Source organism: Camelus dromedarius, chromosome 25, assembly GCF_036321535.1.
Source record: "Camelus dromedarius isolate mCamDro1 chromosome 25, mCamDro1.pat, whole genome shotgun sequence".
In the NCBI taxonomy this organism is placed as follows: Eukaryota; Metazoa; Chordata; class Mammalia; order Artiodactyla; family Camelidae; genus Camelus; species Camelus dromedarius.
Window position 1 is genome coordinate 4635732 of NC_087460.1, and position 25104 is coordinate 4660835.

The following is a 25104-nucleotide window of genomic DNA, read 5'->3' on the forward strand; positions in this document are numbered from 1 at the left end:
TCTCAGAGGACCAGAGAGGAACCTCCCTGCCTTTTCTATTTTCTGGCTGGTGCCTGAAATCCAACCACTGGCTCAAGGCTGCACAGCAGGCAGTTTTCCTCTCAAGGGCTGTGTGAGCAGGGTGGCGAGGCCTGGGCTGGGCTGAGCCCAGAGAGCCGTGTCCCCAGAGCACCTGCCAGGGTGCGGCAGCTTAGAGACAGCAGCATTCCAGATCTGGAATGGGCCAGAGCAAGCTTGTTATTGTGAGAAAAATAGAAATCTGAGCCCTGCACTTGTGTCATAGCTCCATTAGAAATATTACCTTTAAGGTGCAGAAAAAATAAATACCTGAACACATTTGTGTCCCAACACAATTTTCCAACAACGCAGCAGTTTACAGAACAATAAAAGCCTCCTTTGGTCCCTATCCTTTCCCACCCCTCGGCCTAGGGGTCATTTGTGTCCGCCTGTGTCTTTTTTGTGTGTGCTTTATAGACCCACATGTATTTTTTAAAAACAAAATATATAGGTTTTTTTTTTAAATAAATGGGACCATGTTATAGGCATTATTCTGTGACTTCCATTTTGGCCTTTAAACTATGTGACTTTGAAAAGGACACTTTACCTCTCTGGGTCCCAGGGGGTGGGGGGTGGGGGATGTCAGGCAGCCCAGTTGGCCACAAAGGCCCTTTCCAACTAGCTCTGCATCTAGCCCCTTGCTTAACACATGAAGAAACTGAGGCTCCAAGAAGGAAATTGACTTGCCCACATCACCCAGGAGTTAGGTGGGGAGGGTCAGACTGAGAGCTGAGCCTCCCCTTTTCAAGCTCAGTGCGGCTCCCCTGACTTCCAGAGAAGTAGAGTCCTGTTCTGTGGGGGACCCGGGCCTTGCAGACTTTGTCTTGGAAGCTCCCCTGGCCTCTCGCAGAGCCCCAGTCCTTCCGTCCCCTCCCAGTGCCAGCCAACCTCTAACCCTGTGGTTTGGCCCTAAAATGTGCAAAAGCTTCAGGGAGAGAGGTGAGACTGGAGGGTCTGCTGCGGAGGAGGGGCTTCCTGCCCTTTCCTCCCCTGGGGACAGGAGAGGATGGAAATGGTCACTCCCCCCCCCCCCCCAGCTCCAGGAGAGAGCCTTGTTTAGAACTCACCACGGCACTCACTGCCGGATGCTCATACCCCAGTGTGTGCGTGTGTGCATATGTGTATGTGTGTGTTTCCGCACACACGGATCATATTATGAGGACAGGCACTAGGCTTACTTGCCAGGTGGCCCCAGTGCCTAGTGGCCACTATTTGTTGACTCCCCTCTGCAGAAGACAACAGAATTAGCATCTTGAGTAAGACCCAAGGTGTTCTTTGACGGAGAGCGATGTGCTATCCTCGAAACATCCAACATCCTAATGTCCTCTGATAACCTATTAATTTGTGGTTTATTAACTTATCTAAATTTCCTTCACTTTTTTCATTTCAGTTTCAAGACTTTCTAGGGTAAAACTGAGTCATTCAATTAAATGTAACTCTGTATTCTTGCTGCTTAGAGCTAATTAGCTTCTCCACGTTGGGCTCCCCACTGTGGAAAACAGTGATTCTTTTACCTGCATTTATATGGCATGATTTTCTCTTTAATCTACATGATGCTCCAGAAAACCCTTCCCTGTCACTCTTAGTCCAGTCACCTGGCAGGGTGCCTAGACATTCACCATTAGAAGTTTATTCCTTTGGGTTGAGTCCAGATTTCTCAACCTTGGCACTGTTGACATTTGGATAATTCTTCGTTGTAAGGGTTATCCTGTGTGTTGTAGGATGTTTAACAGCATCTCTGGCCTCTACCTACTAGATGCCAATAGCACCCCCTGAATTGTGACAATCAAAACTTCCTGCAGGGGGAGGGTACAGCTCAGTGGTAGAACACATGCTTAGCATGCAGGAGGTCCTGGGTTCAATCCCCAATATCTCCTCTTAATTAAATAAATAAACCTAATTACCTCCCTCCCTGGCCAAAAAAACCATTCCTCCAAATATTGCCAAATGTCTTTTGAGGGGCAAAGTCACCCCTGATGAGAACGACTGGGCTAAGGGAGTGTCCCCAGTGCAAATGCTCTGGAGAAAGATGACCTCATCAATTATACATTTCTCAGCATTTGCCAGACCCGCTCCAAGCGCAGCAGTTGGCTAAGAGCCCTGTGGGGAAGAGGGGAGAAAGAAGAGTAGTTAGAAGAACCCTTTCCCACCAACCCCTTTTTTGATTCCCCGTGGGCCTCCGGGAGGAAGCACCTCCCGGCAAGCCCCTCTGGAGGGGCCCGGAGAAGGGCCTCCCTCCCACACACGCTGGGCGTCTCCGCGGCACTCTGTCCCCGTCTGGTGTTGCCCGGTGGAAATCAGCAAATCCTCAAGAAGCTGGTAACAAACACAGAGGGAAGAATCGGAGGCAATGCCTGCCCGTGAAGGGTTCACGGACCCCTCACCTCCTCATCCTCCTGGAGAACGTTGGGCCGACATAATAATTAATATGTATAGAAATATTAATATAATATATTATATAATAATATAATAATTATTAATATAATAATTATAGAAATATTAATCTTAATATTAATAAGATTTGTCTGTCATGGTCCAGAAACAAGAAACAGTCTTAAGTCTTTCAAGTGGAGGAAATTTAACACAAGAAATCAGTACATGGTTGATGGAAGAGCTGAGAAGCCAACAGGAGAAAGCAAGGCAGCCCCGAAAAGAGCACAGCAGGAAGCAGCTACAAATCCAGGCTGGAAGGAGCACCTTACAAATGCATCATCACTGACTCGGAAACCTCCAGAGCTATTTGACCGGAACGAAATAGTAAGGGCTGCCTGGTAGGAGATGGGACTGTGGAAGGAGAAAAGGAGGAAACACAGCTGACACAGCCAACTGCAGGCAAGGTCTGAGAGCAAAGAGAGGCGGAGAAAAAGCCTGGCTTCTTCCCTCTTCCCACCTACCTGTCCTCTACCCACCTGTCTTCCTATTGGCTGAAACTGTGGGAAAGCCAGAGGGAAAGGGGCTCTGGGAAATGTAGTTCCCAGTAGTGATGCAGAACAGAGCCGGGGAAAGGTGGAAAACAGATCAGATCAGCAAGCAAACCAGCAGTTGATTTGGCACAAAAAAAGAGGCCCACAGAGGTGAAGTGGTGGGGTCAGGATTAAAGTCCAGATCTTAGGGCTCTTTCTGTAGGACCCAGAGAGTCCTTGAAGGCTGAAGGGACAGCATGACATTGGCAGCAGAAAAAAGGCTGTGGCTCAGCCAGCTGGAATTGAAAAGGATCGAAATGGTGCCCACCTGTGAAGCAGGGAGCTTTGCCTGGAAAGGGCATGCAGGAACATTCTGGGGTGCAGGAAGTGTTCTGGAGAGAGACACTGGAATATATAAAAGCGAAAGTTCATTGACCTGTATACATAAGATTAGTGTGCTTTCAGCAGTTCACTGTTTATATGTCTTATACATCAATTAAAAAAAGAAGATCCCTTCTTCCCTGTCTTTGAGTAAAATCTTGAAATATTCTCTGGTAAAATGACATATGTTTGGAATTTCCTTCAAAATAATTGAGAGGAGGTTAGAAGAGAGGTGGAGGGTTTTATGGAAGAAGTAAGACCCACCTGAGTTGAAGCTGGGAGTTCACAGTACTGTTTTCTCCTCTTCTGTGTATGTATTATATGTGAATTTCCATAATAAAAAGAAAAAAAGAGACCTAAATAGACATTTTTCCAAAGAAGACATACAGGTGGTCAACAGGCACATGAAAAGATGTTCCACATCGCTAATTATCAGAGAAGTGCAAATCAAAACCACAGTGAGGTGTCACCTCACACCTGTCAGGATGCCATTATCAAAAAGTCTACAAATAATAATACACTGTTGGTGGGAATGTAGTTTGGTGCAGCCATTATAGAAAAAGGTATGGAGATTCCTTAAAAAACTAAAAATAGAGCTACCATATGATCCAGAATCCCACTCCTGGGTGTATGACCAGAAAACACAAAAACATACTGCACCCCAATGTTCATAGCAGCACAATTTACAATATCCAAGACATGGAAACAGCCCAAGTGCCCATCAACAGATGATCGGTTTAAGAAGACATGGTGTATGTATATTTATATATATATATGAATATTACTCAGCCATAAAAAGAATGAAACATTGCCATTTGCAGCAACATGGGTGGGCATAGAGAGTATCATACTAAGTGAAGTAAGTCAGACAGAGAAAGACAAATAATACACGTGGAATCTAAAAAATAATACATAAAATAGATAAGCAACAAGGATTTACTGTATAGGACTGGGAATGATATTTAATATCTTATAATAACCTATAATTGAAAACAACCTGAAAAAATATATATACAACTGAATAACTTTGCCATACACTGGAAACTAATACAATATTGTAAATCAAATAAATTTCAATTAAAAGAATTTTTTTTTAATTTTAGGAAAAGAATAAGGGACCTAAGGCTACCACGCACACAGACCTTTGTGCATTTAAGAGCTCAGTGCTGCATCCAGTCCCAACCCTCCACTCCCTTGACCTGAGCAGTGTATGATGTTCTGACACTTCTTCTTTTCCTAGGCTGGCCCGGATATTGGCCAACAGAGTGCCTGTCCTAGGCCTGCAGCAGGAGAGGAGAGAGGTGTATCTAAAGCTCAGACAAGCCCCTTCACACTTTTGTGAGCCCCACTCCTGGGCACACTCCTGACCAGGACCCCAGCTCCTCCACTAGGAGCCAGTCCAGCCAGTCAGAGCAAACAGATTAAGGATGTACGCTGAACAGGGCCCTCCAGGGCGGAGGTGTGCATGGTGCCCAGGTGACCTCCCTCAAGACAGCAAGTCAGCCCCTCATGCCTAGAGAGGCATTCCTGAGTCACAAGGAGGCAGTGTGGTTGCTGGAATGAGCTGGGACCCAGACTCAGGACCCCTGGACTCTAGGCTGGCTCTGCCATGGACTGGCTATGAGACATGGAGGAGCCATAAACCCGTATAGTCCAGAAATATGTGCTGGACACGCGGTCTGTGCTGGACTCTGTATGAAGTTCCTGGAGCCAGACTTACAGATTCAGGGCAGGCCGTTGCAGCAGATGGCGAGCTGGGGTCATGGGGAGCAGCCTGCGTGGGGGCTGTGCAGCCTGGGGTGGGGTGCTTTCCAGAGCCCTAGTGACCCTCAAGGACAGTTAGTAGTTAGCCAGGAGCACAGAAACTTGGCAACCAGAGAGACTGGCATAGGGCACAGTGGGGTGCTGTTAATAGCTTGCAGGGAAATGGGGGGAAGCAAGACAGCAGGGACCAGACCAAGCCCTCCTAGGATCCTAGTCTTGTCTACCTGGCAACCTGGTTTGTCTCCTCATTCTTAAGGCGAGGGGGCTGGACTGGTGGGCTGCCAGCTGCCTCCAGTTCAAAGGGGTTCAAAGGCTTCTGGGTGAGAGGCCGGGACTGAGGGCAGTGGCTGCCCAGCCCCAGCCCAGCTGCCCTGCTCCTGGGAACACGGCATACACGTGCTCCACGTTCTCTGAGGATGGGGAGCAGGGGCCTCTGCACCCTCTGGAGGGACTCATAGGTGACCTGTGTACAATAATGTGTGGGCTGGGTTGGGTCAGGGATGGGAGGGCTGGCTGGCTTGTGACTCTTTTATAGTTTGTCTTAAAAAGTCACACAACAGGGTGGGAACCCGGGAGCCTAGACAGCCTTCCAACTTGGACTGCTGCTTCCCAGATGCTGGTCTGGCTGGCTGTCCCAGGCTCTCCGAGGGTCTCTCGAGAGACCTCCAAGTTTGACTGTCCCAGGCCCCTCCATTTTTTGGATCTGGTGCCTGTCTGGAACGCCATCTGTTCCCAGGTCAGCTCCGCCCCAGCTTGGCTCTCCAGGGCCCATCCGAGGACCATCCGCTGGCTCTGCTGCCCTTTCCCACCAGCTGAGCCTGGTCTGTGCCTGCGTCCTCCTCTCCAGTCAGGCTTCCGAAGAAGGGAGGAGGCCCGGTTCCGGCCCTGCTGCCCTCACGTGCTTTCCCGGCCGTCCCCTCCCGCCCTGCGTCGGGGCAGCCAAGCCTGTTCCTCTTCCCGATTGCTATTGCGACAGCCGCCTCAGCTCCCAGCGCTCCCTGTCCCCGCCCCGCAGCCGCCGCTCCACTCCCACTTCCTGAGCCCGGCGCTGGAGCCCTGGAGGCCAGGCCAGGCCCGGCCGCTCCGGCCCCGGGGGGCACGTCAGCCCCAGTCCTGTCCTGGCCCCTGGGCTCAGGAAGCTGCTGCCACCACTGCCCGGGACATCCAGGCCTTCCACCCTCCTCCCAGGCCTCCACCCATCTGATCGGCTGGCCAACTGGCCGCCATGCGCCTGCCCTGGGCCACCTCCCACTGCGGCCTGGCCTGGGGGCCACTCATCCTGGGCCTCAGTGGTCTCCTGGCAGTATCCCAGCCCCCGCTGGTGAGGGAGGGGCCTGTGCAGGTGGGTGGAGGCGGGCTTGGCTAGGGGAGAGGGGTCTGGGCAGCCCTCTCTGTCGTCCCTCTGCCCTTCTCAGCTGACCCCTGACTAATTCTCCCCCACTCCATCTCCCCTTTAAGGTGCCCCCATACCGCACGGAGAACAAGACCTGCCAGGACCAGGAAAAGCAGTACTACGAGTCCAAGCATCAGGTCTGCTGCTCCCGCTGCCCCCCAGGTGAGAGGCCGGGGACAGAGAGGTGGGTTACAGGGGACTCCAGCCCATCTCACTGCCTCAGAATGGAGGCAGACACCGGCTCCCAGGAGAGACAGCTGGCAGACTTAGAGTGAGAAACACTGGCCGTCCCTCCTATGTAGTCCGGAGGAACAGGCCCAGGGTCACACAGCAAGCGGCAGAGGTGCCGGCGGAACCCCAGGCCCCTGACACTCCTGCTGCCCCGCTCACATCCTAGGCACGCACGTCTCAGCTGAATGTAGCCACGGCCAGGACACGGTTTGTGCCACGTGCCCCGAAAATTCCTACAACGAGCACTGGAACCATCTCTCCTTCTGCCAGCTGTGCCGCCCCTGTGACCAGAGTGAGTGGGGTGTGCCGGGGCTGGGGCTGGGATCTCCCGGAGCGCACCCCTCCGCTGAGCCCTCCATCTCCCCGCCAGTGCTGGGCTTCGTGGAGATCACGCCTTGCACTAGCAAAGACAAAACCCGCTGCCGCTGCCAGCCAGGAATGTTCTGCGTCTTTTGGGACTCTGAGTGTGTACACTGCGAGCCACTCTCTGACTGCCCACCTGGCACCGAAGCTGAGCTCAGAGGTCAGAGGTCACTGGGGCAGAGGGTGAGGAGGAGGATGGGCGGGTGATCTTGAACAGGGGGCAGGCATAGTGCTGGGTCCACGGGGAGCCCCCAGGCAGTTAGTTCTCTGTGGTATAAAACGCCTCTTTTCCCTCCCTGGGAAAGGCCCACAGAAGGGACCTGCAGGGACCTGGAACTGGGGTGGTGCAGGGCTCAGGGGTCCTTCCAGCCCTGGGGAAGCCAGGACAAAGTACAGATCAGGAACGGTGCAAGCTACAGAGTGGGGTGGGTGGGCGGGGAAGGGGCCACCCGGTGGGCATAAAGGAAGCTCACAGCTGGGCTCCCTTTGCCTGCTCACCCTGGCTGGCCATGCCTTTCTCTTGCCAGATAAAGCCTGGGAGGCTGACAGCAACTGTGTTCCCTGTAAGGCAGGGCACTTCCAGAACACCTCCTCGCCCAGTGCCCGCTGCCAGCCCCACACCAGGTGAGTGTGCTCCATCCATATGCCTCCCACCCTCCCAGCCCCAGCTGCTGACAACCCTGCCCCACACGCAACTCCACAGGACCGCCTCCCACTTCCAGCCCAGAGCCCACTTGAGCTGGGTGCTTTCCTCCACAGGTGTGAGGACCAGGGCCTGGTGGAGGCGGCACCAGGCACCGCCCAGTCTGACACCAGCTGCAGAAATCCATCAGAGACCCCCGAGATGCCAGGTGAGGGGCCAGGGACGTGGGGACGGGGAAGATGCCCTAATTCCAACCATCTAAACAGATAGGGAAAAGATAAGTCCTTTCCTGTCAGAATTGAGGCGAGAAGAAAAGTTCCTCAAAGAGAAATTGGAGTATTTCTACTTACACACATTTTTAAAGCTATATATTATATATAAAACTTGTAAGTTATAAATAGTATTATGGCCACACTGAGATATAATTGTAACTGCTATCACTATAATGGTGTTGGACACTCCATCTGCTGCACAATCCATTTACTGGCCTGATATCTCTGTATTAGATCACATACTTCCATCATTGGAGACAGGATTCCACATTTGACTCTTCCTTGATCTTTTCTGTGGAGCTGCTGGTTTCCTCACCTCATAGAGGATCACAAGATGTTTCTAATGACCATAGTTGTTATTAATCAAGGGGGAGTTTATTTCATTAACTTTGCTAAAATGACCATGTATTTATAATCGTAGCTTCCATTTATTGAGAGCTAGTGTGTCAGGCCCTCTGTGAACACTTGATTTTCACTAACTCATTTAACCCTCTTAATGATCCTATGAAATAGTCATATTATTATCCTGACTGGATGAGGAAACTGAGGCCCAGAGGGGTTGGTTAAGTGTCTTGCCCAAGATCACCCACGTGGTAATTGGTATTATGAAAACCTGTTCTAGGTCTTTCTTCCTCCCAAGCACGTGCCGTAATACATGCACACTGCAGAAAATTAGAAAATGCCAATAAACAAAGCTGAACATCACCACAGAACTGGCACCTAGCAAGCAAAGCCGCTCAACATTTTTGAATATATCCTCCCAGACATTTTTCTGTGCACTGGAAAAAAAATATTTTTTTTAAAAGTAGAGTCGTTTTAATGTTTGTAACTTAATTTTTCATCCAACTCTATCATAGATTTTCCACATCCTCTTAGTAATTTTTAACTGTGTATCAAAGACGATGGGCAACTTAGAGCTGGAATTTTAGAGAGTATGTAAGCTGATCTCCTCTTTTTTATCTATGAAAATTCTGGTGATCAAAGGGGTGAAATGACTTAAAAATTCACATAACTGGGTAGGAACCCAGGTATCCAAGACTCTAGGTGTAGTTTTTCCCCGTGTCTCCCCTTCTGCATTCCGTCAGGCTGCAGAATTAAGTGGACCAGAAGGAGCAAACTCCTGGTATGTAAGTGTCCAAGTCCTCCTGACCGTCCTCAGGCATAGAGGACACAGGTGACAGGCATGGGAGTCTCCGTGGTGTCCGTGGCCTCGCCGAGGCCCATAGGACGTTGGCAGTTACCCACTGCTGCATGGTCCAACACCTAGCCTCCTGCTCCCGCCCCTCCCGGCGCCGGCCAGGAGGGCCAGCAGGTGGAGACCTTGCAGCCCTGCTCTCCCTCCAGGCAGCCACAGGCAGAGTCCAGAAGCCAGAACTCCAGCTCCCTCACCTCTGTAAACACTCCACAACTACAGAGGGGCAACCCCAGCTCCCACAGCCACGAGTCTCTATAGGATGGTCACATCCACAGAAATGTGGATTTACCCTGTGGCCTGAGACTGCTTGCAACCTCAAGCCCCACCCTCCCTGACTGCCTCCCACCCCCAATTCCAACTGCCCAAGCGCCTGTCCTCACCTGCAAGACTGCCCCCATGCTGGTCCCCAGGCAGGTGGCCACTTGCACCAGCCCCAAACATCTCCACCTGGTGGACCTTCTCCTGGCTGTCAGGAGTTCCTCCCCCTTCTCTGAAACCCAAGGGAAGTTTCTCCAATTCTACCTTTAGGAACTGCAGTGTGGCTGGGAGGGGAAAGCTGGTCCCCCTTTTCTCTGGGCGGCCTGGGAAGTGGAGAGCTGCTCCTTACCTCCCTTGCCCTGTGCCCTCCTGGGGTCGTCATGCCTCACTCTGTCTGCTGTCCTGCCAGGAGCCATGCTGGTGCTGACCATCCTGCTGCCCCTCATCTCCTTGCTGCTCCTCATCACCGTGCTGGCCTGCACCTGGAAGAGCCACCCCTCCCTCTGCAGAAAGCTGGGTAAGGAGCCGGATGCAGACCTGGCATCTCTGTCCACCTGGATGGGGGAGGGGGGCTGGAGGGAGTATTCAGCACCCCCCTACCCGTAAGATGCCCAACGCCTGCTCCCCACTAGACATCACCTCCCTCAGCCCCTCTTCTGAGGCTGCACAGAAGGGTCATGATAGCCTGTTTCTTCTGGGAGCCCAGGGAGGGCAGCAGCACATGGCGGGGGCTGTGGGGGAGGAGAGCCTGGGGGTCTGAGGCCTGCCATTTCATTTTCTGTTGCAGGATCCCTGCTCAAGAGACACCCCGAGGTAACGGGGAAGGCTGCGGGGGCAGCAAGTGGGGACAGGGGGATGGTGAACAAGGTGGGGGCAGGCAGAATAAGGGTGCAGCATCAGTGTCCAGCCACTCATTCAATTAAGAATTTATCAAGCATGCCATGTGCCTGGCCCTGTTCGAGGCACTGTGGAAATAGCAGTATGCGAAACAAAGTACCTACCAGTGGAGCAAAAACAAAGTTAAACAACTGCGTATTAGGAGATGATAATTGCTAAACAAAGCATGGTAGGGGGAGAGTGAGTGACAGTGGCAGAGCATGGGGGTATATAATCTTAGAGTGAACAGAGAGGGCCTCTCTGATCAGCAGATATTTGAGCAGAAAAATTGAAAAAAAAAAAGAGGGAGCCAGCCTTCGGGATACCTAGGAGAAAGTGCTCCGGGAAGAGGAAACACATGCAAAGGCCCTGAGGCAGGGAGCGTGATGAGGAGCAGAGGAGCGGGCTGAGTGGCCTAAGCATGGGGTGGGGTGTGGGAATTAAAAAAAGATGAGGTCTGAGGCCCATGTCATTGGTTAGTTCTCGGCCTCTGTCCTGCAGGGAGAGGAATCAAATACTGCCGGTGGAAGCTGGGAGCCCCCGAGGGTCAACCCATATGTCCCTGACCTGGTAGAACCACTTCTGTCCACCTCTGGAGAACTGACCCCGGCCTCAGCTGGGCTCCCACCAAACCCAGGTTTGGAGGAAGAGGTGCTACAACAGCAGAGTCCTCTGAGCCAGGCCAGGGAGCTGGAGGCTGAGATCCCAGAGCAAGGCCAGGTGGCCCACGGTGAGCTTGGGGCCGGCACAGGGACAAGAGGGGGTGGGCAGGGCCAGGGTGGGAGGGAAGGTGGGCAGAGAGAGTGTGTGAGCCAGACGGAGATGAGGAGACTAAAAGGGGTCAAGGGGAGACTTAGACAGCTAGCCAGAGTGTCCTGACTAGAGAGAAGTGGGGAAGAGACGGAAAACCCAGAAGCAGAGGAAGGAGTGCAGAGATCAAGCAACCACAGCAGACGGAGGGGGACAGCAGAAAGGGGAGATAGCCGAGGGCACTGGAGAAGCGGGGTCCGGTGCTGGGGGCACACAGGCCTTCCGTCCTCAACAGTGCCCCCTCGCCCCCTCACTCTGCCTCCCTTCCCACAGGTACCAATGGCATTCACGTCACTGGCGGGTCTGTGACGGTCACCGGCAACATCTACATCTACAACGGGCCGGTCCTGGGGGGAGCACGGGGCCCCGGAGACCCCCCAGCTCCCCCGGAGCCTCCCTACCCCATCCCTGAAGAGGGTGCCCCTGGCCCCCCTGGGCTCTCGACGCCCTACCAGGAGGATGGCAAAGCGTGGCACCTGGCCGAGACGGAGACACGGGGCTGCCACGCCTTCTGACAGCGCCAAGGACCCAATTTGTCACCCGCGCCTGACGGAGTCTGGGAGAAGCCAGGAGAAGGGAGGCTGCCCTACCCACACAGGACTGACAGAGGGCCTGGGTAGGGCCCCCGAGAGATGGACCCTGAGGGGCTGGGCCTCAGACATGTCCCTGAGAGCAGGGCTGGCACTGGCTGTGTACCGTGCCCGTCGCAGGACTCACCTCCGCCTGAGCAGGCCTGAGACTCCGCAGCAGACCCCTGCCCCCTGGGGCTGCACCAGCTCGGCTTCAGGCCCGGCCAGGGCACGCGACGCTAACAGCTGCCCCAGTGGCATCCACACCCCGAGCATGGCACGGAAGGGAGCCAGCCACGTGGTCACTGCAAGGACATCGCCGGGACCGCTGGCAGATTCGTGGTGCTCATGCCCAAGCTTCAGAGGCCCTTCGTGGGCCCACACTTCGCACGGACCAAGGTGGACCCTACATGAGGCTGGAGTGACTCGGAGGACCACACTCCCCTCCCTTCCTAGACAGGAAAGAGGTTGTGACCTCCTTATAACCGGGGGTTGGGGTGGGGTTCTAGGTATAGGGGAAAGTTTTGGAGGAGGAGGGACGTGGCGAGTGTATTTATAAATTGTAACCACATGCAAATAAAGAAGAGATTGATCATTTATCTCCGTGGGATTTATAGAGAAAGGCTGTTCCCTAATTCCACAAGGCATTTCTATGAGGGGCTGGTACATGGAATTCGAGTGATAACAGTTTGGCCAGCATGGAATTCATGTGATGACAGTCTGGCCAGCGATCGCATACAGTGTGGCAGGCAGAGTTCTCAATGCTGTACAAGCTCATCCTATGCAACCCTCACAAGACCCCAAGAAGGCAGCTACAATGATGATTCCCATCTAACAAGTGGGGAGACAGGCCCAGAGAGGGAGTCACCTGCCCAGTTCAACTGCAAATGGCACAGTGGGGACATGCACCCATGAGTCTCTCTTGGGTAAAAACTTTGCAACCGCACCCTTACAGAACTTCTTGGAACAAGTAAAATGGGCTGTTTTCCTCAAATAATCAGACTTTTCTGCAAATCCTGTAGGCATTAAGTCTCAGCCAATTCTCAAACCCCCAGACTCAAGGCTAAGTGCAAAAGTGTTTGGCAAAAGCTGGATGAAGGGAAAGGTATATGCTTTAGACACAAAGTGAGAGGCGAGGCTCACATTCTGCCGGTGAAGAAATCGTGGCCGACATGACTTTTACTTTATTTCTTCTTGTCTTGCAGGCATATCTTGCTTTATTGTGTCTCACTTTAGTGCACTTTTTTACAAATTGGAGCAACCCTGCATTATTGATGATGGTTAGCATTTTTTTTAAAGCAAGTACACTGAATTTTTTTTAATTTAAATTTTACTGTATTATTATTTTTTTTAATGGAGGTACTGGGGATTGAACCCATGACCTCATGCATGCTAGGCATACGCTGTACCACTGAGCTATACCCTCCCCACAATGGTTAGCATTTTTTAGCAATAAAGTAGTTTTAAATTAAGGCATGTGCATTAGTTTTTAGACATAATGCTACTGCACACTTAACAGACTACAGTCTAGTGTACACATAACTTTTATATGCCCCGGGAAACCAAAAAATTCGTGTGACTGGCTTTATCGCAGTGGTCAGGGACTGAACCTACAATATTTCCGAGTATGCCTCTATTTTCTTTTTTCCCGAAAAGAACTTTAAATCTTCTCAACTCTCTTATTGTTTGGGAATGTTTGGGCCGCCAGGATTTATCTACCATGCTGTCCAGTAGAGACGATCCTAGCTTGAAGGATTGGGAGGGGAGCTGCCGCCGGCCGACCGCTCCTTCCATAAAAGGCCACCGTCTGGGTCTAGTGTTATGATTCCGGTTCTGTTGCTGGGGCTTCTCAAGGTGCAGAGGCTACACAGCACACGCTCCAGGAGTCGTCTGATCCAGCTGAGTGGCTGGGTTATTTAAGGTCGACCTTGAAAGTATTCGAATCCCACTTCCTTTTTTGAGAAGTAAATAATACGAGCTGTATCTTCAGATGCAGAGTTAAATCCTCCTGCTCTTGCTGTCTGCTAGAACCAGACAACGGGATTCCTTATTCACTGCACCAATGTGTTTTGATAAAAAAAAAAAAACCCAACCTTGTAAAATTTTTTTCCCAACAAAATAAAGGGAGGAAATAATTTTTGAAGAAACGGTGCTAAGGCACAGCCCCATGTGACACCATTCAAATTTAGGAATCTACATCCCTGTATTAATTTGCTAGGGTGGCCATGACCCAGGACTGCAGACAGGGTGGTGTAAACAACAGATAATTATTTTCTCACAGTTCTGGAGGCTCAAAGTCTGAGATCGAGGTGTTGGCAGGGTTGGTTTCTTCTGAGGCCTCTCTCCTTGACCTGCCAGTGGCCGTCTTCTCCCTGTGTCCTCACGTAGTCTTCCCTCTGTGTGTGTCTGTGTCCTCATCTCCTCTTTTTACAAGGACACCAGTCATACTGGATTAGGGCCAACTCTAAGGACCTCACTTTAGTTATCTCTTTGAAGACCACATCTCCAAATATAGCCGTGGTCTGAGGTACTGAGGGTTGTGACTTCGACAAATGAGTTCACGTTCAGCCCATAACATTTCCCGTCTTCCTCACATCACCAGTGCTGAGTTAATACAGGCTCCAACACACATGAACAGAACATACTTCATACAGAGAGGAGCTCCTGTCTACAATGAAAGCGGATAGAAAACCAATGAAGACAGCCTCTTGATTGTTATCTTCAAAAGACAGAACTGGATACAATGGTAGGTACTAGTGAATCCAGCTAGTCCCATATTATTTTTGAGAACTCCACTCCTATACCACATGGAGGAGAAAGCCAATACTGAATCCAGCCCATGTCAACATGGGCAGGGAGGCCAGGGGGAGGCTAAGGCAGAGAGAGACGGATGTAGCTGAGTGTAGAGTGTAGCAGTGGGAGATGTGGGTATGCAGTTCTAAGTAATTAACAATTTCTCTTTTCAGAAGATGGAGCGATTCACATGGACAGCTGAGTGGACTCTTTTTGCTACCTACCCAACAGACTTCTGCAACTTTCCTAGGAACAGACTCCTATTTCTATACTAGGGCAGAGATTCCATGATACCAGGAGAGAGGGGCCTTTCTCCCAATTCCAGGGGCCAGTAAACCCATTCCCCTCTGCTAGGGATTGGTTCAGGATAAGCATGGGATCCATTCTGGCCAACGACATTTGCAGGGAAGTCTTCCTTTCCAGGACAAAAAGCATCATTAGGAGAAAGTTTTTGGCTTTCCTTGTCCCTTTTTTCTTGAGTAGGGGATGTTTGAGAGGACACGATTCCTGAGCTGTGGCAGCCATCTTGCTATCATGAGGAAAAGACATGGAGCTAAAAAGCTAGTTCTCTGAGATGGAAGTCCTAGAAGAAAAGTAAAAACCTAGTTTGTGAGACATCATTGAGCAACTGAACCAACAGTCAGTGAGCACCTACTTCTGGGCTTCTTTTTGTGAGAGAAAAAACAAGTCGCCATTTGTGTCAATCACAGTAAGTCAAGTTTTCCTTTTTTCTTTTTTTTTAAAGTTATAACTTTATTTCCTCTTTTGGAGTAGGTAATTTATTCACATGGCTCAAAATTCAAAAAGTATCTGAGAGTAAATGGTGAAATGTCTCTTTCACTCTGATCCATCAACCATCAAGGTCCCTTCCCTGGAAGTAACCAATGTTATTGTTTCTGACCTTTTTCCAGAGGTGATTTATGCACATTCAAGCAAATATACATACATATATTCCTTTCCTCCTTTTTTCTGCAAGTGGTAGCATATTCTTTGTATATTTCCTCCTTGCCTTCATCATTTATCAAAATGGCTTGGCCATAATGTCATAGTGTTGTCAAAACGTCCTCATTAATTTTCATATCTGTAAGAAGTAGCCCATTGTATGGCTGCATCATTTAGCTAGATCCCTTTGAGGATTTTTAATTAATTACTGGCCTTTACTATTAAAAACAATTCTACAACAATAACCTATGTTGTTTTGTACATGTGGGAGTATTGCTGTCAAACATTTGCTAGAAATAAAATTGGAGGTCAAAAGGTACATATATTTTATTTTGATAAATATTACCAAATTGCCCTTGATAGAGATGAAAATCAGCACTTTTTAAGTGTCCCTTCTCATATACAAACACCAACCTTGGTCTGCTAACAAACATTTTAATCTTTGCCAATTTGAAAGGTGAAAAATGGTATCTCAGTGTAATTTTTATTTGCATTTTTAATTGAAGTTTTTCATTTCATTGTGACTGAACATTTTCATATGTTAAAGAATCATTTGTAATTTGTTTTCCACTAACATTTCATCTCTTTTATAATTTTTCTATTGGACAATTATCAAATGTTATCTTGTTATCCCAGAAATCATCTATTGAACAATGATTTTTTTTCTCTTCACTAATTTGAAACACTACCATTATCATAAACTGAATTTGTGTACGAATTTGAATTTACTTCTGTATTTTCAATTCTCTTTCTTTGATTTGTCTTTTTAATTTGCTAGCACCACTGTCTTTCAATTATTTTAGCTTTATATGTTAATCTCTACTAGGGCTCCTTTTAACCTTCCTTTTTCAAACATTTTCCTAACCATATTTTCTTATTTCTTTTTCCACATAAACTTGCAGATCAGTTTGTCTAGTATTCCAAACCAAAACCAAAACCTCCTATTGTATATGTTTTGAGATTGTATCAAATTTATAGATCAGTTTGGAAGAATTAACACCTTCCTGGTATTAGTCCTCCTTTCAAGAACATGGTGTACCTTTCTATTTGTTGGTTCCCTCTGTGTCCCTCAGTAGTATTTTAATGTTTAATGCTTCTTTTTTTAAAATATAGACCTTGAGTATTTCTTGTTAAGTTCATTTCTAGGTGTTTTATCTTTATGAATGGGATTTTTCTTTTTTTTTTTTAACCCATCCACCTACTGAATTCTCTTATCATCTATAATAGTTATTCAGTCAATTCTCTTAGATATAAATATGAAATTAACCTCTGCTATCTAATTTTTATAATTCTAATACATCTTAATCTGTCTAAAAGCATTGCCTAAGACCTCCAGAAGAATGTTAAGTAATAATGACATCACTGTCTTGATCCTAACTTTAATGGAAATATTTTCAGTATTTAATGGAAATATTTTCAGTACCCTTATTAAGCAGGAGTAGCGATAGATATATTTATTTTATTATGCTAAGGAAATACCCATCTCCTACCATTTCATTGAGTTTTTAAATTAACAATGGATATTGAATTTTTATGAGATGGAAACAAATGTCTTTTAAGCATCTGCAGAGATAATTACACTACTTTTCGCCTTAAATCCGTCAGTCTGATGAATTACATAAATCAGTTTCCTAATACTAAACTATCTTTACCTTTCTGGAGTAAACCACACCTGGTCTTGATGTATTCTTGTTTTAATGTATCTCTGAGATTCTGTTTGCTAACATTTAATTTCAGATTTTCATAAGTGAGCTTGGTCTACACTATTGGTCTGTCTTATCTTCCTCATAGCTGAAGGCATTCCTGATATAGCAAACCATCCTAAAGGGATTATACCTTAGAGTTAATTTACTTTAATATCTAGGAATGTCAACCTCTCCCCTGCCCCAATCCATTGTTAACTCAACCCCTCATCCACATTTCTCAGCACAGAGTCATATAGCTCTATGCTAAGAGATTTTCTTCTAGGCATCTGCTCACTTTTATGTAATTATCATGAAAAGAGTTACTTGTTCCAAGCAGCTTGAGATCCTCAAATTACAGAGTGACCCTCAAAACACCTGTTTGATAAAGTGGCTTATTCAGATAGGTTGATTTATGCAGAAGCCATTCCAGAGCAACAAGACCCCAAAAGGCAATCATACTTGAGACCTAAACTTCCCTTTGAGATTAGTCCTATTTATAAAAGCTCTATAAGCATTGTCCAATAGAACTTTCTGTAATGATAAAAAGTATTATCTGTGCTGTCCAATATGGCAGCCACCAGCCACATGTGGCTAATGAACATTTGAAATGTGATTAGTGTGGAGGAACCGAATTTTTAATTTAGCTTAATTTCATATTTAAATAGCTACATGTGGCTAGTGGCTACTGTCCTGGACAGCACAACTCTAAGTGGTCTATGGAGAAAACTGATTCAATGAGCCTGTGGTTGCCAACAGCTGGGAAGGCATCTGTGATGGTAGAAAGAGCTCAGGCGTGGAGGTATTCATTCATTTATTACATCTCAAATATTTACCTACTGTGTGTTAAGCACTGTTCTAGGTATCGAAGATACAGAGATAAAGTTCTTCTCTCATGAGTTGAGGCAGATAATGAAAATGAATAAGGAATGATAAGTATTATGCTGAAAACTGAAATAGGGAAAGTGACAGTAACTACATGGCTACTTTAGATTGAATGGTCACGGAAGTTCTTCTTAGAGAGGTGGCATCTGAACTGAATAACCAGAAGGGACCAGTTATAGGAAGATCAGGAGGAAGAATGGTCCAGATAGAGGAAACAGCTAGTGCAAAAGCCCTAGGGACTTTGGACATGAGAGGAATTAGGCATGTACAAGTCTAGGCTAAAATCTGGTGGGTGAGGGGGAAAGTGGTTCCAGATGGAGACAGAAAGTCAGATTGCAGAGGATTTCATAAGCCGAGGTACAGATTTGTTTATATTCTAAGTGCAGTGAAGCCACCGGAAGGTTTTTAAGCAAGGGAGAGGTACAATCTCTTTTTGTGTTAAAAAAGAAAATCTGGCTGCTGTATGGAGAATAGAAAGTGGTGGATTATTATCTATAATAACCCAGTGATAACAAATAAAGAATGGGAGCAGAGAAACCAGGAAGAAGGCTACTACAATAGGGAGCTGGAGAAAGGTAGATGAGCTGGGGGCTGTATCTAGGGGAGAGAGTCAACAGGATTGGTGGGTCCAGCTCATATTCTGTGATCTGGACTACTCACTTGTTAAACTAATCCAAGCCTCATTTTCAAAATTATCATTCGGTAAATGTTAAATGAGTTTTTACTATGTAACAGGCATCTGAAGATACAACAACAAAGAGAGACCTGCTACCTAATCTTCTGAAGCTTGAAAAATAATTACAGTGAAATAAGTGCGATAAAGGAGAAACATAACGTATGATCAGAGACCCTATCTAGGCTTGAAGGTCAGGAAATGCTTCCCTGAGAATATTTAAGATGTGACCTGAAAAATAATGAAGGTTGGTTAAGTGAAGAGTGGAGGGGAAGACACACCCTCCTAGTGGAGGGCATGGTATGTGCAAAGGCCCTGTGAAGAACCGTTTAGAATAGTCTGGTGGTGCTTGGGAATAGAAAGGTGAAGTTGGAGACACAGGTAGGAAGCAGATCATTCAGATTTATAAACTACAATAAGGATTTAGGGCCCTGTGAAGAACCGTTTAGAATAGTCTGGTGGTGCTTGGGAATAGAAAGGTGAAGTTGGAGACACAGGTAGGAAGCAGATCATTCAGATTTATAAACTACAATAAGGATTTAGGGCTTTACCCTAAGAGTAACAGAAAACCACTTAGGTTTTTTTTTCCCATTGCAGTTTTTATTCTTTTATTTCACATTTAATTAAGGCATAACATACATGTAGAAAAATGCAGAAGGTGTGCTAGTCTTAAGTGGACTGCCTGAAGAACTGTTACCTATTTACAGACCCATGATGCCACCCCAGAAGATACAGAACGTTTTCAGTATCCTAGAAGAAGACTTCAAGCCCCTCCCTACTCAGTAATCCTTACTGCTTGGGTCTCAGTTTATATTCTGGGAGAGATATATGGTATCTGAGATGTATGACACCTCCCAGAGATAGCCACTATTTGACTTATGGTTTTTTCCCATCAATTAGCTTTTCCTGTACTTGAAATACATATAAATGGAATCATGTCATGTTAATCCTTTTGTGTCTAGCTTCTTTTGATCAGTGTCATATTTTTGAGATATATCCTCGTTGCTAGTATCAGTATCCGGTTTCTCTTCTAACTCTGCTATGTAGTGTTCCACTGTATGAATATACCTAAATTTATCTATCCATTTCCTTGGTTCTTTCCAATTTAAGGGTTGTTTCAAGTTTTCAGCAATTATGAATAAAGTTACTACTACCATTCTTGCACATATCTTTTTATACACATATGTTCTCATTTCTCTTGAGTATATACCTAGACGTCAAACTGCTAACTTATCAGATGGAAATATGTATAGTTTTAGTAAATACTGCTAAAACATTTCTAAAATGATGGAAGGAATTTAACAACCCCACCTGCAATGTATGAAAGCTCCATTGCTTTACATATTCGCCAAAAACTTGGTGTTGTCTTTCACCTTAACATTAGCCGCTTTTAATGGATGTATTTCTCACTGTAGGATTTCTTTTCTTAATAAATTGTTCACTTTGGAATAATTTTAGAATTACATAAAAGCTGCAAAGATAGGACAGAGAGTTTTGGTATCTCCTTCACTCAGCTTCCCTTATTTTAACATCTTACAGAACTAAGATCCATTAGTCAAAAATAAGAAATAAACATTCTTGAAATACTAATGAACTAAACCACAGACTTTACTTGAATTTCACCAGCTTTTCCCCTAATGTTCTTTATCTGTTCCAGGGTCCAGCCCAGGATACCAATTGTATTTTGTGGTCATGACATTGTCGTGACCGTTTAGCATTTTCTCATCTGTAACAGTTTTTGTCTTTCCTTATTTTTTATGACCTTGGCAGTTCTGAAGAGTACTAATGAGTATATGATGTCTTTCAGTTTGGGTTTGTCTGATGTTTTCTCACGATTAGAAACTGCCAAATTGTCTTCCAAAGTGACTATACCATTTTGCATTTCCACCAGCAATGAGGTCCTGTTGGTCCACAGCATTTGATGGTGGCAGTGGTGGCGGCGGTTGTAGCAATTCTAATAGGTGAACTCAGTGGTACCTCATAGAGATTTTAATTTGCATTTCTCTAATGACAAATGATGCTGACCATCTTTCATATGCTTATTTGCCATCCATGTATCTTATTCGCTGAAGTGTCTTTTTGCCCATTTTTAAACTGTGCTATTTGTTTTCTTATTCAGTTTTAAGAACGCTTTAAGTGTTCTGGGTACAAGTCCTTTATGAGATTCATGATTTGCAAATATCTTCTCCTAGCCTATGGTTTGTCTATTCACTCTCTCAACATATCTGTCACATTGCAAAAGTTTTTAATTTTGATAAGGTCCAATTCATCATTTTTTTTCTTTTATGGATTGTGTTTTTGATGTAGGATCTGAAACCTTATCACCAACCCCAAAGTCACACACAGAGATTTTCTGGGTTTTCTTCTAGATGTTTTACAATTTTAATTTTAAAATTTAAGCTATGAGCCATTATTTTTTGTGTTAGTGTGTGTTGAAGTTTTTTTGTTTTTGCGTGTAAATGTCCAATTGTTTCAGCACCATTTGTTGAAAAGACTGCTCTTTGTCCATTCAATGGCCTTTGCATCTTTGTCAAAAGTCAGTCGACAATATTTGCGTGGGTTTATTTCTGGACTCTCTGTTGGTTCCACTGGCCTACGTGTCCATCCTTTTGCTAATACTACACTGTCTTGATTTCGGTAGTTTCCTAAGTCTTGAAATTGGGTAGTGCAATTTCTCCAACTATTGTTCTTTTTTTTTAAGTTCCTTTCAGTTCCTTTTCTTTTCCATATAAACTTTAGAATCAGCTTGCTGATTTCTCAAAAAACAAAAACAAAAACAAAAACCTGCTGTGATTTTGAGTGAGGACGCATTGACTCTATGAATCAATCTGGGGAGAACTGGTATCTTTACAGTATTGAACTTTCCAATCCATGAACACAATATATCTCTCCATTTATTTACATCTTTAATGATTTCTTTTATCAGTGTTTTGTAGTTTTCAGCATAAGGATCCTGCACACACTTCATGGTTGGGGTCGGGGGAGGCTATTATAAATTGTATTTTTTAAATTTCAAATTCCAATTGTCTATTCCTGATATATGGAAATATGATTGACCTTTGTATATTGGCCTTGTATTTTACAACCCAGAGCGGTGCCCACCCAGGATTGCAGGCTGCTATTTGATCTTCTCAGTGTCAACCTAAATAAAGGCAAAAGCTGAGGGAAGCGCCAATTTCCAGAAATTGAGTTTATTCATAAATAGCAGATGAATTGCAGTTTGGCAAACATGTGCTGTAGCAAGCTGCAGGTTGAGGGTTTGGGGTGGGCTGGATTTATGGACAAAGAGTGCAAAGAGTGGGACATCCAGCCAGGGTCCCAGCAGTAAGTCCATTGACTTAAAGATGGGGAGAGAGTCTTGGTAGGTGGCTAGTCACTGGTCAGCGGATGAGTCTCAGTCTCTGTAAATCAGGCAGATGATGAAAATCAGTCTCCCTGTTCTTAAGTCCCGTTCTTCTGAGGGCACGTGTGTGATATCCTCCATTTCCTATCCCCACGTTCCATCTCAGATAGAAATCCTGTTGTGTACTGGTTTGATACCATTTCAAATCTGCTTGTTTATGACATAAGTGAAGTTGTTTTAATTCGTCGGTTCATGACAAAGACCCCAAAAGAGTTGTTTTTAGAAGAAAAGTTGTTTTGATGTAAAAATGAAGTACGATGTGTCAGGATGTCACCGTCTCATCTGTTGTCCTTGATAAGCACTCAGAGCTCAGTTGCTGAGGGCTGGGGGCTCATCAAAGAAAACACACAGAGAAGTAACCTTGACAAGGGGACCTCTAGACTGTAAATACTGAGAGTCTGTAAGGAATATCCAGAGTTCAAAAGCTACCCTTTGCTGATCCAGCTCTGTGAAGGTCTTGAGACTGCTGTGGCCAGCCTGCTCTGCGTGCACAGTGGCGTTAAACCCGCTGCAGTCCCAGGAGGAGAGGGGACATCTGTTCCTGCCTTGGCAAGGCACTCCTCATAGGCAGTGATGCAAGCCAAGCAACAGTCCCTGGAGTCCACAGAAGGAAGCTGAGACCACAAATCTGGTAGGGCTTCCGGGATTGCTGTCCAGCTTTGCAGCAGTAAGGCTTTATGGGGTGTCCATGTGAAAGGGACCCCTTTAATCACAGAGTTTCCTGTAACTGGGTAACAGGCATATTCAGCAGGTGAATATCCCAGTCATCATAAAGCCAGTCCCAGGCGACTTGTGCATGAACATTATAAGCTATTTCATCTGGGGTGTTCCACTTGGCATTTATGGGGGAGTTAGGTGGTCCCTCTTCTCAGAATAAACACACTTTACAGTGGCTTTTATCCAGCCACCTGTGATTATTCAATAGTGGTCCTGTGTCAATTCAAAGATGCTTTCCTACTCCGCAGGATCAAAGCCAAAGATACAGCCCCCATATTAAATACTCTCACAACCCATCTCAGTAAAGGTTCTTCAGGAAGTGGATGATATCCACCTACAAGATGAGATAATCCCTCCATGCTGTACTCCCGGTTTCAGAAGCTTCGTTGTTGTCTCCTCCGCCCACGTTGACTACCTTCTGGGTAGGCAGAGGCCTTAAGGTGCTTTCTGTTGTCTTGGCACAAGTCCTCCCTGTGGGAGCGATTTTGAGGCTCACGGCCAAATCTCAGACTGACCTCAGAGCATGCTCGGTCCACAGCACCCTTTTACTTTCACTTTCGCTGTTGCAGGGAACAATAGCCAAGGGACTGCGCATTTAGCACGCTTCTAATTTTGCACTTCCTTAGGTGCATGATGAGCCAGCCCTCAGGAATCCAGTCCCCCGCCATTTCTAAATCCCACTGGTAACCCACCGCAGCACAGCTACAGTTTCAGGCCGCGCATGACGAGCGCCATCAGGGATCAAAGTTCCTCATCCCCTGCCCTTTCATACTTTCTCTTTCCCAAACCACAAGTTTTTACGAGCCAGGGCTGTTTTTTGTTTTTTGTTTTTTTTTTTTTTTAACCAAATCCCACTTCTCTGATACCAATTAACAGATCAGTTTCTACTCACAACAGTTCAGAAACCAAATGCGTGGGTTTTCCACACCAAGGAATTCTCCAGTTCTCTGCAGACACCTACTGAGTGTGCTACAATTTAAGTCCAGTTAAGTGTTTGGTATAACTTATCAGTGAAATAATCTCAGCCTGGAGCTTGTCTAAGGTGACAAGAAAAGAGGGCCTAAGACAAGACCCTGTGGAACTCCCACATTTAACGGTCAGGCAGAGGAGGAAGAGCTGGCATAGGAGACTGAAAAGGAACAGCCAAAGAAGAGGGAGAACCAAGGAAATACAATGTCTGGAAAAAATGTTTTAAGAAGCAAGGGGTAGTCAACTATGTCAAATGCTCCTAAGAAGTCAAATAAGATAGTACTTCTGGTGTTGCCTTTAAAAGTCATTGCCAAACCCAAGGTCACCTAGATTTTCTCCTGTATTATCTTCTAGCAGTTTTATAGTTTTGCACTTTACATTTAGACCCATGATCCATTTTGAATTAATTTTTGTGAAAAGTGTAAGGTCTGTTCTAGACTCATTTTTTTGCACGTGGATGTCCAGTTTTTCCAGCACTATTTATTTAAAAGATTGCCCTTTTCTATTGAATTGCCTTTGCTCCTTTGCCAAAGATCAGTGGATTATATTTGTGTGGGTCTATTTCTGGCTTCTCTATTCAGTTCCATTGATCTATTTGTTCTTTCTTCTGCCCATCCCATTGTATCTTGATTACTGTAGCTTAACAGTAAATCTTGAAGTCAGCTAGTGTCAGTCCTGCAACTTTGTTCTTTGATATTGAGTTGGCTGTTCTGGGTCTTTTTGCCTCTCATATAAACTTTAGAATCAGTTTGTCAATATACACAAAATCACTTGCTGAAATTTTCATTGTGAGTGTGTTGAATCTACAGATCAGTTTAAGAACTGACACCTTAAAAATATTAAGTGGAAGATTTTTTTTTTTTTAAGCTGGGGAGAAACTTGAGCATATTTTAAAGTTTTGGGGAAGGAGCCAGTAGAGGAGAAATGGTTGACACTTCAGAAGTGGGGGGAATAATCAGCAGCATAAGATTCCTAAGCAGGCAGCAAGAAATGGGGTTCAGAGTGCGTGTGGAGGAATTGACCTTAGACAGGAGGAGGGAACTTTGTTGTAAAGGAAGGAAGAGGGTGAGGATGGGTGCAAACTCAGGTGTATTTGTCAATTTAGCTGTTTAGTTTTTTGGTAAAGATGGATGCCAAGTCATCTGTTGAGAGCGAGAGAACGAGATGGCACTTGGAAGTTTAATTAGAGAAGTGTGAGCAGTCATTGTGTGGAGGGAAAGAGGAGGGCACAGCAGGATCTCCAGGCAGTGTTGAGGGCCCAGCTGCCGATAAACTGAAGTCTCCATCTGTGCTGACATGTGAGACCTCCCAGTGGTACTCAGAAA

General features: G+C 46.2%; 1 protein-coding gene across 4 annotated transcripts; it reads left to right on the forward strand.

Annotated features, from left to right (window-relative positions):
• The first annotated feature begins 6113 nt into the window (after nt 1-6113).
• On the forward strand, nt 6114-12314 carry LTBR (lymphotoxin beta receptor). Of its 4 annotated transcripts, none has more exons than XM_031444266.2 (10): nt 6114-6447; nt 6564-6660; nt 6896-7021; nt 7100-7252; nt 7620-7716; nt 7852-7943; nt 9870-9977; nt 10248-10273; nt 10817-11066; nt 11420-12314. In XM_031444266.2, exons 1-10 carry the CDS (start codon nt 6331-6333, stop codon nt 11659-11661), a joined length of 1308 nt encoding a protein of 435 aa, XP_031300126.1. In that variant the 5' UTR covers nt 6114-6330; the 3' UTR covers nt 11662-12314. The 4 variants fall into 4 exon arrangements, with proteins under 4 accessions (XP_031300126.1, XP_031300129.1, XP_031300127.1 ...); XM_031444269.2 differs by having other exon boundaries at nt 6116-6426; XM_031444267.2 differs by having other exon boundaries at nt 6117-6447; nt 10838-11066.
• Nucleotides 12315-25104: the final 12790 nt, after the last annotated feature.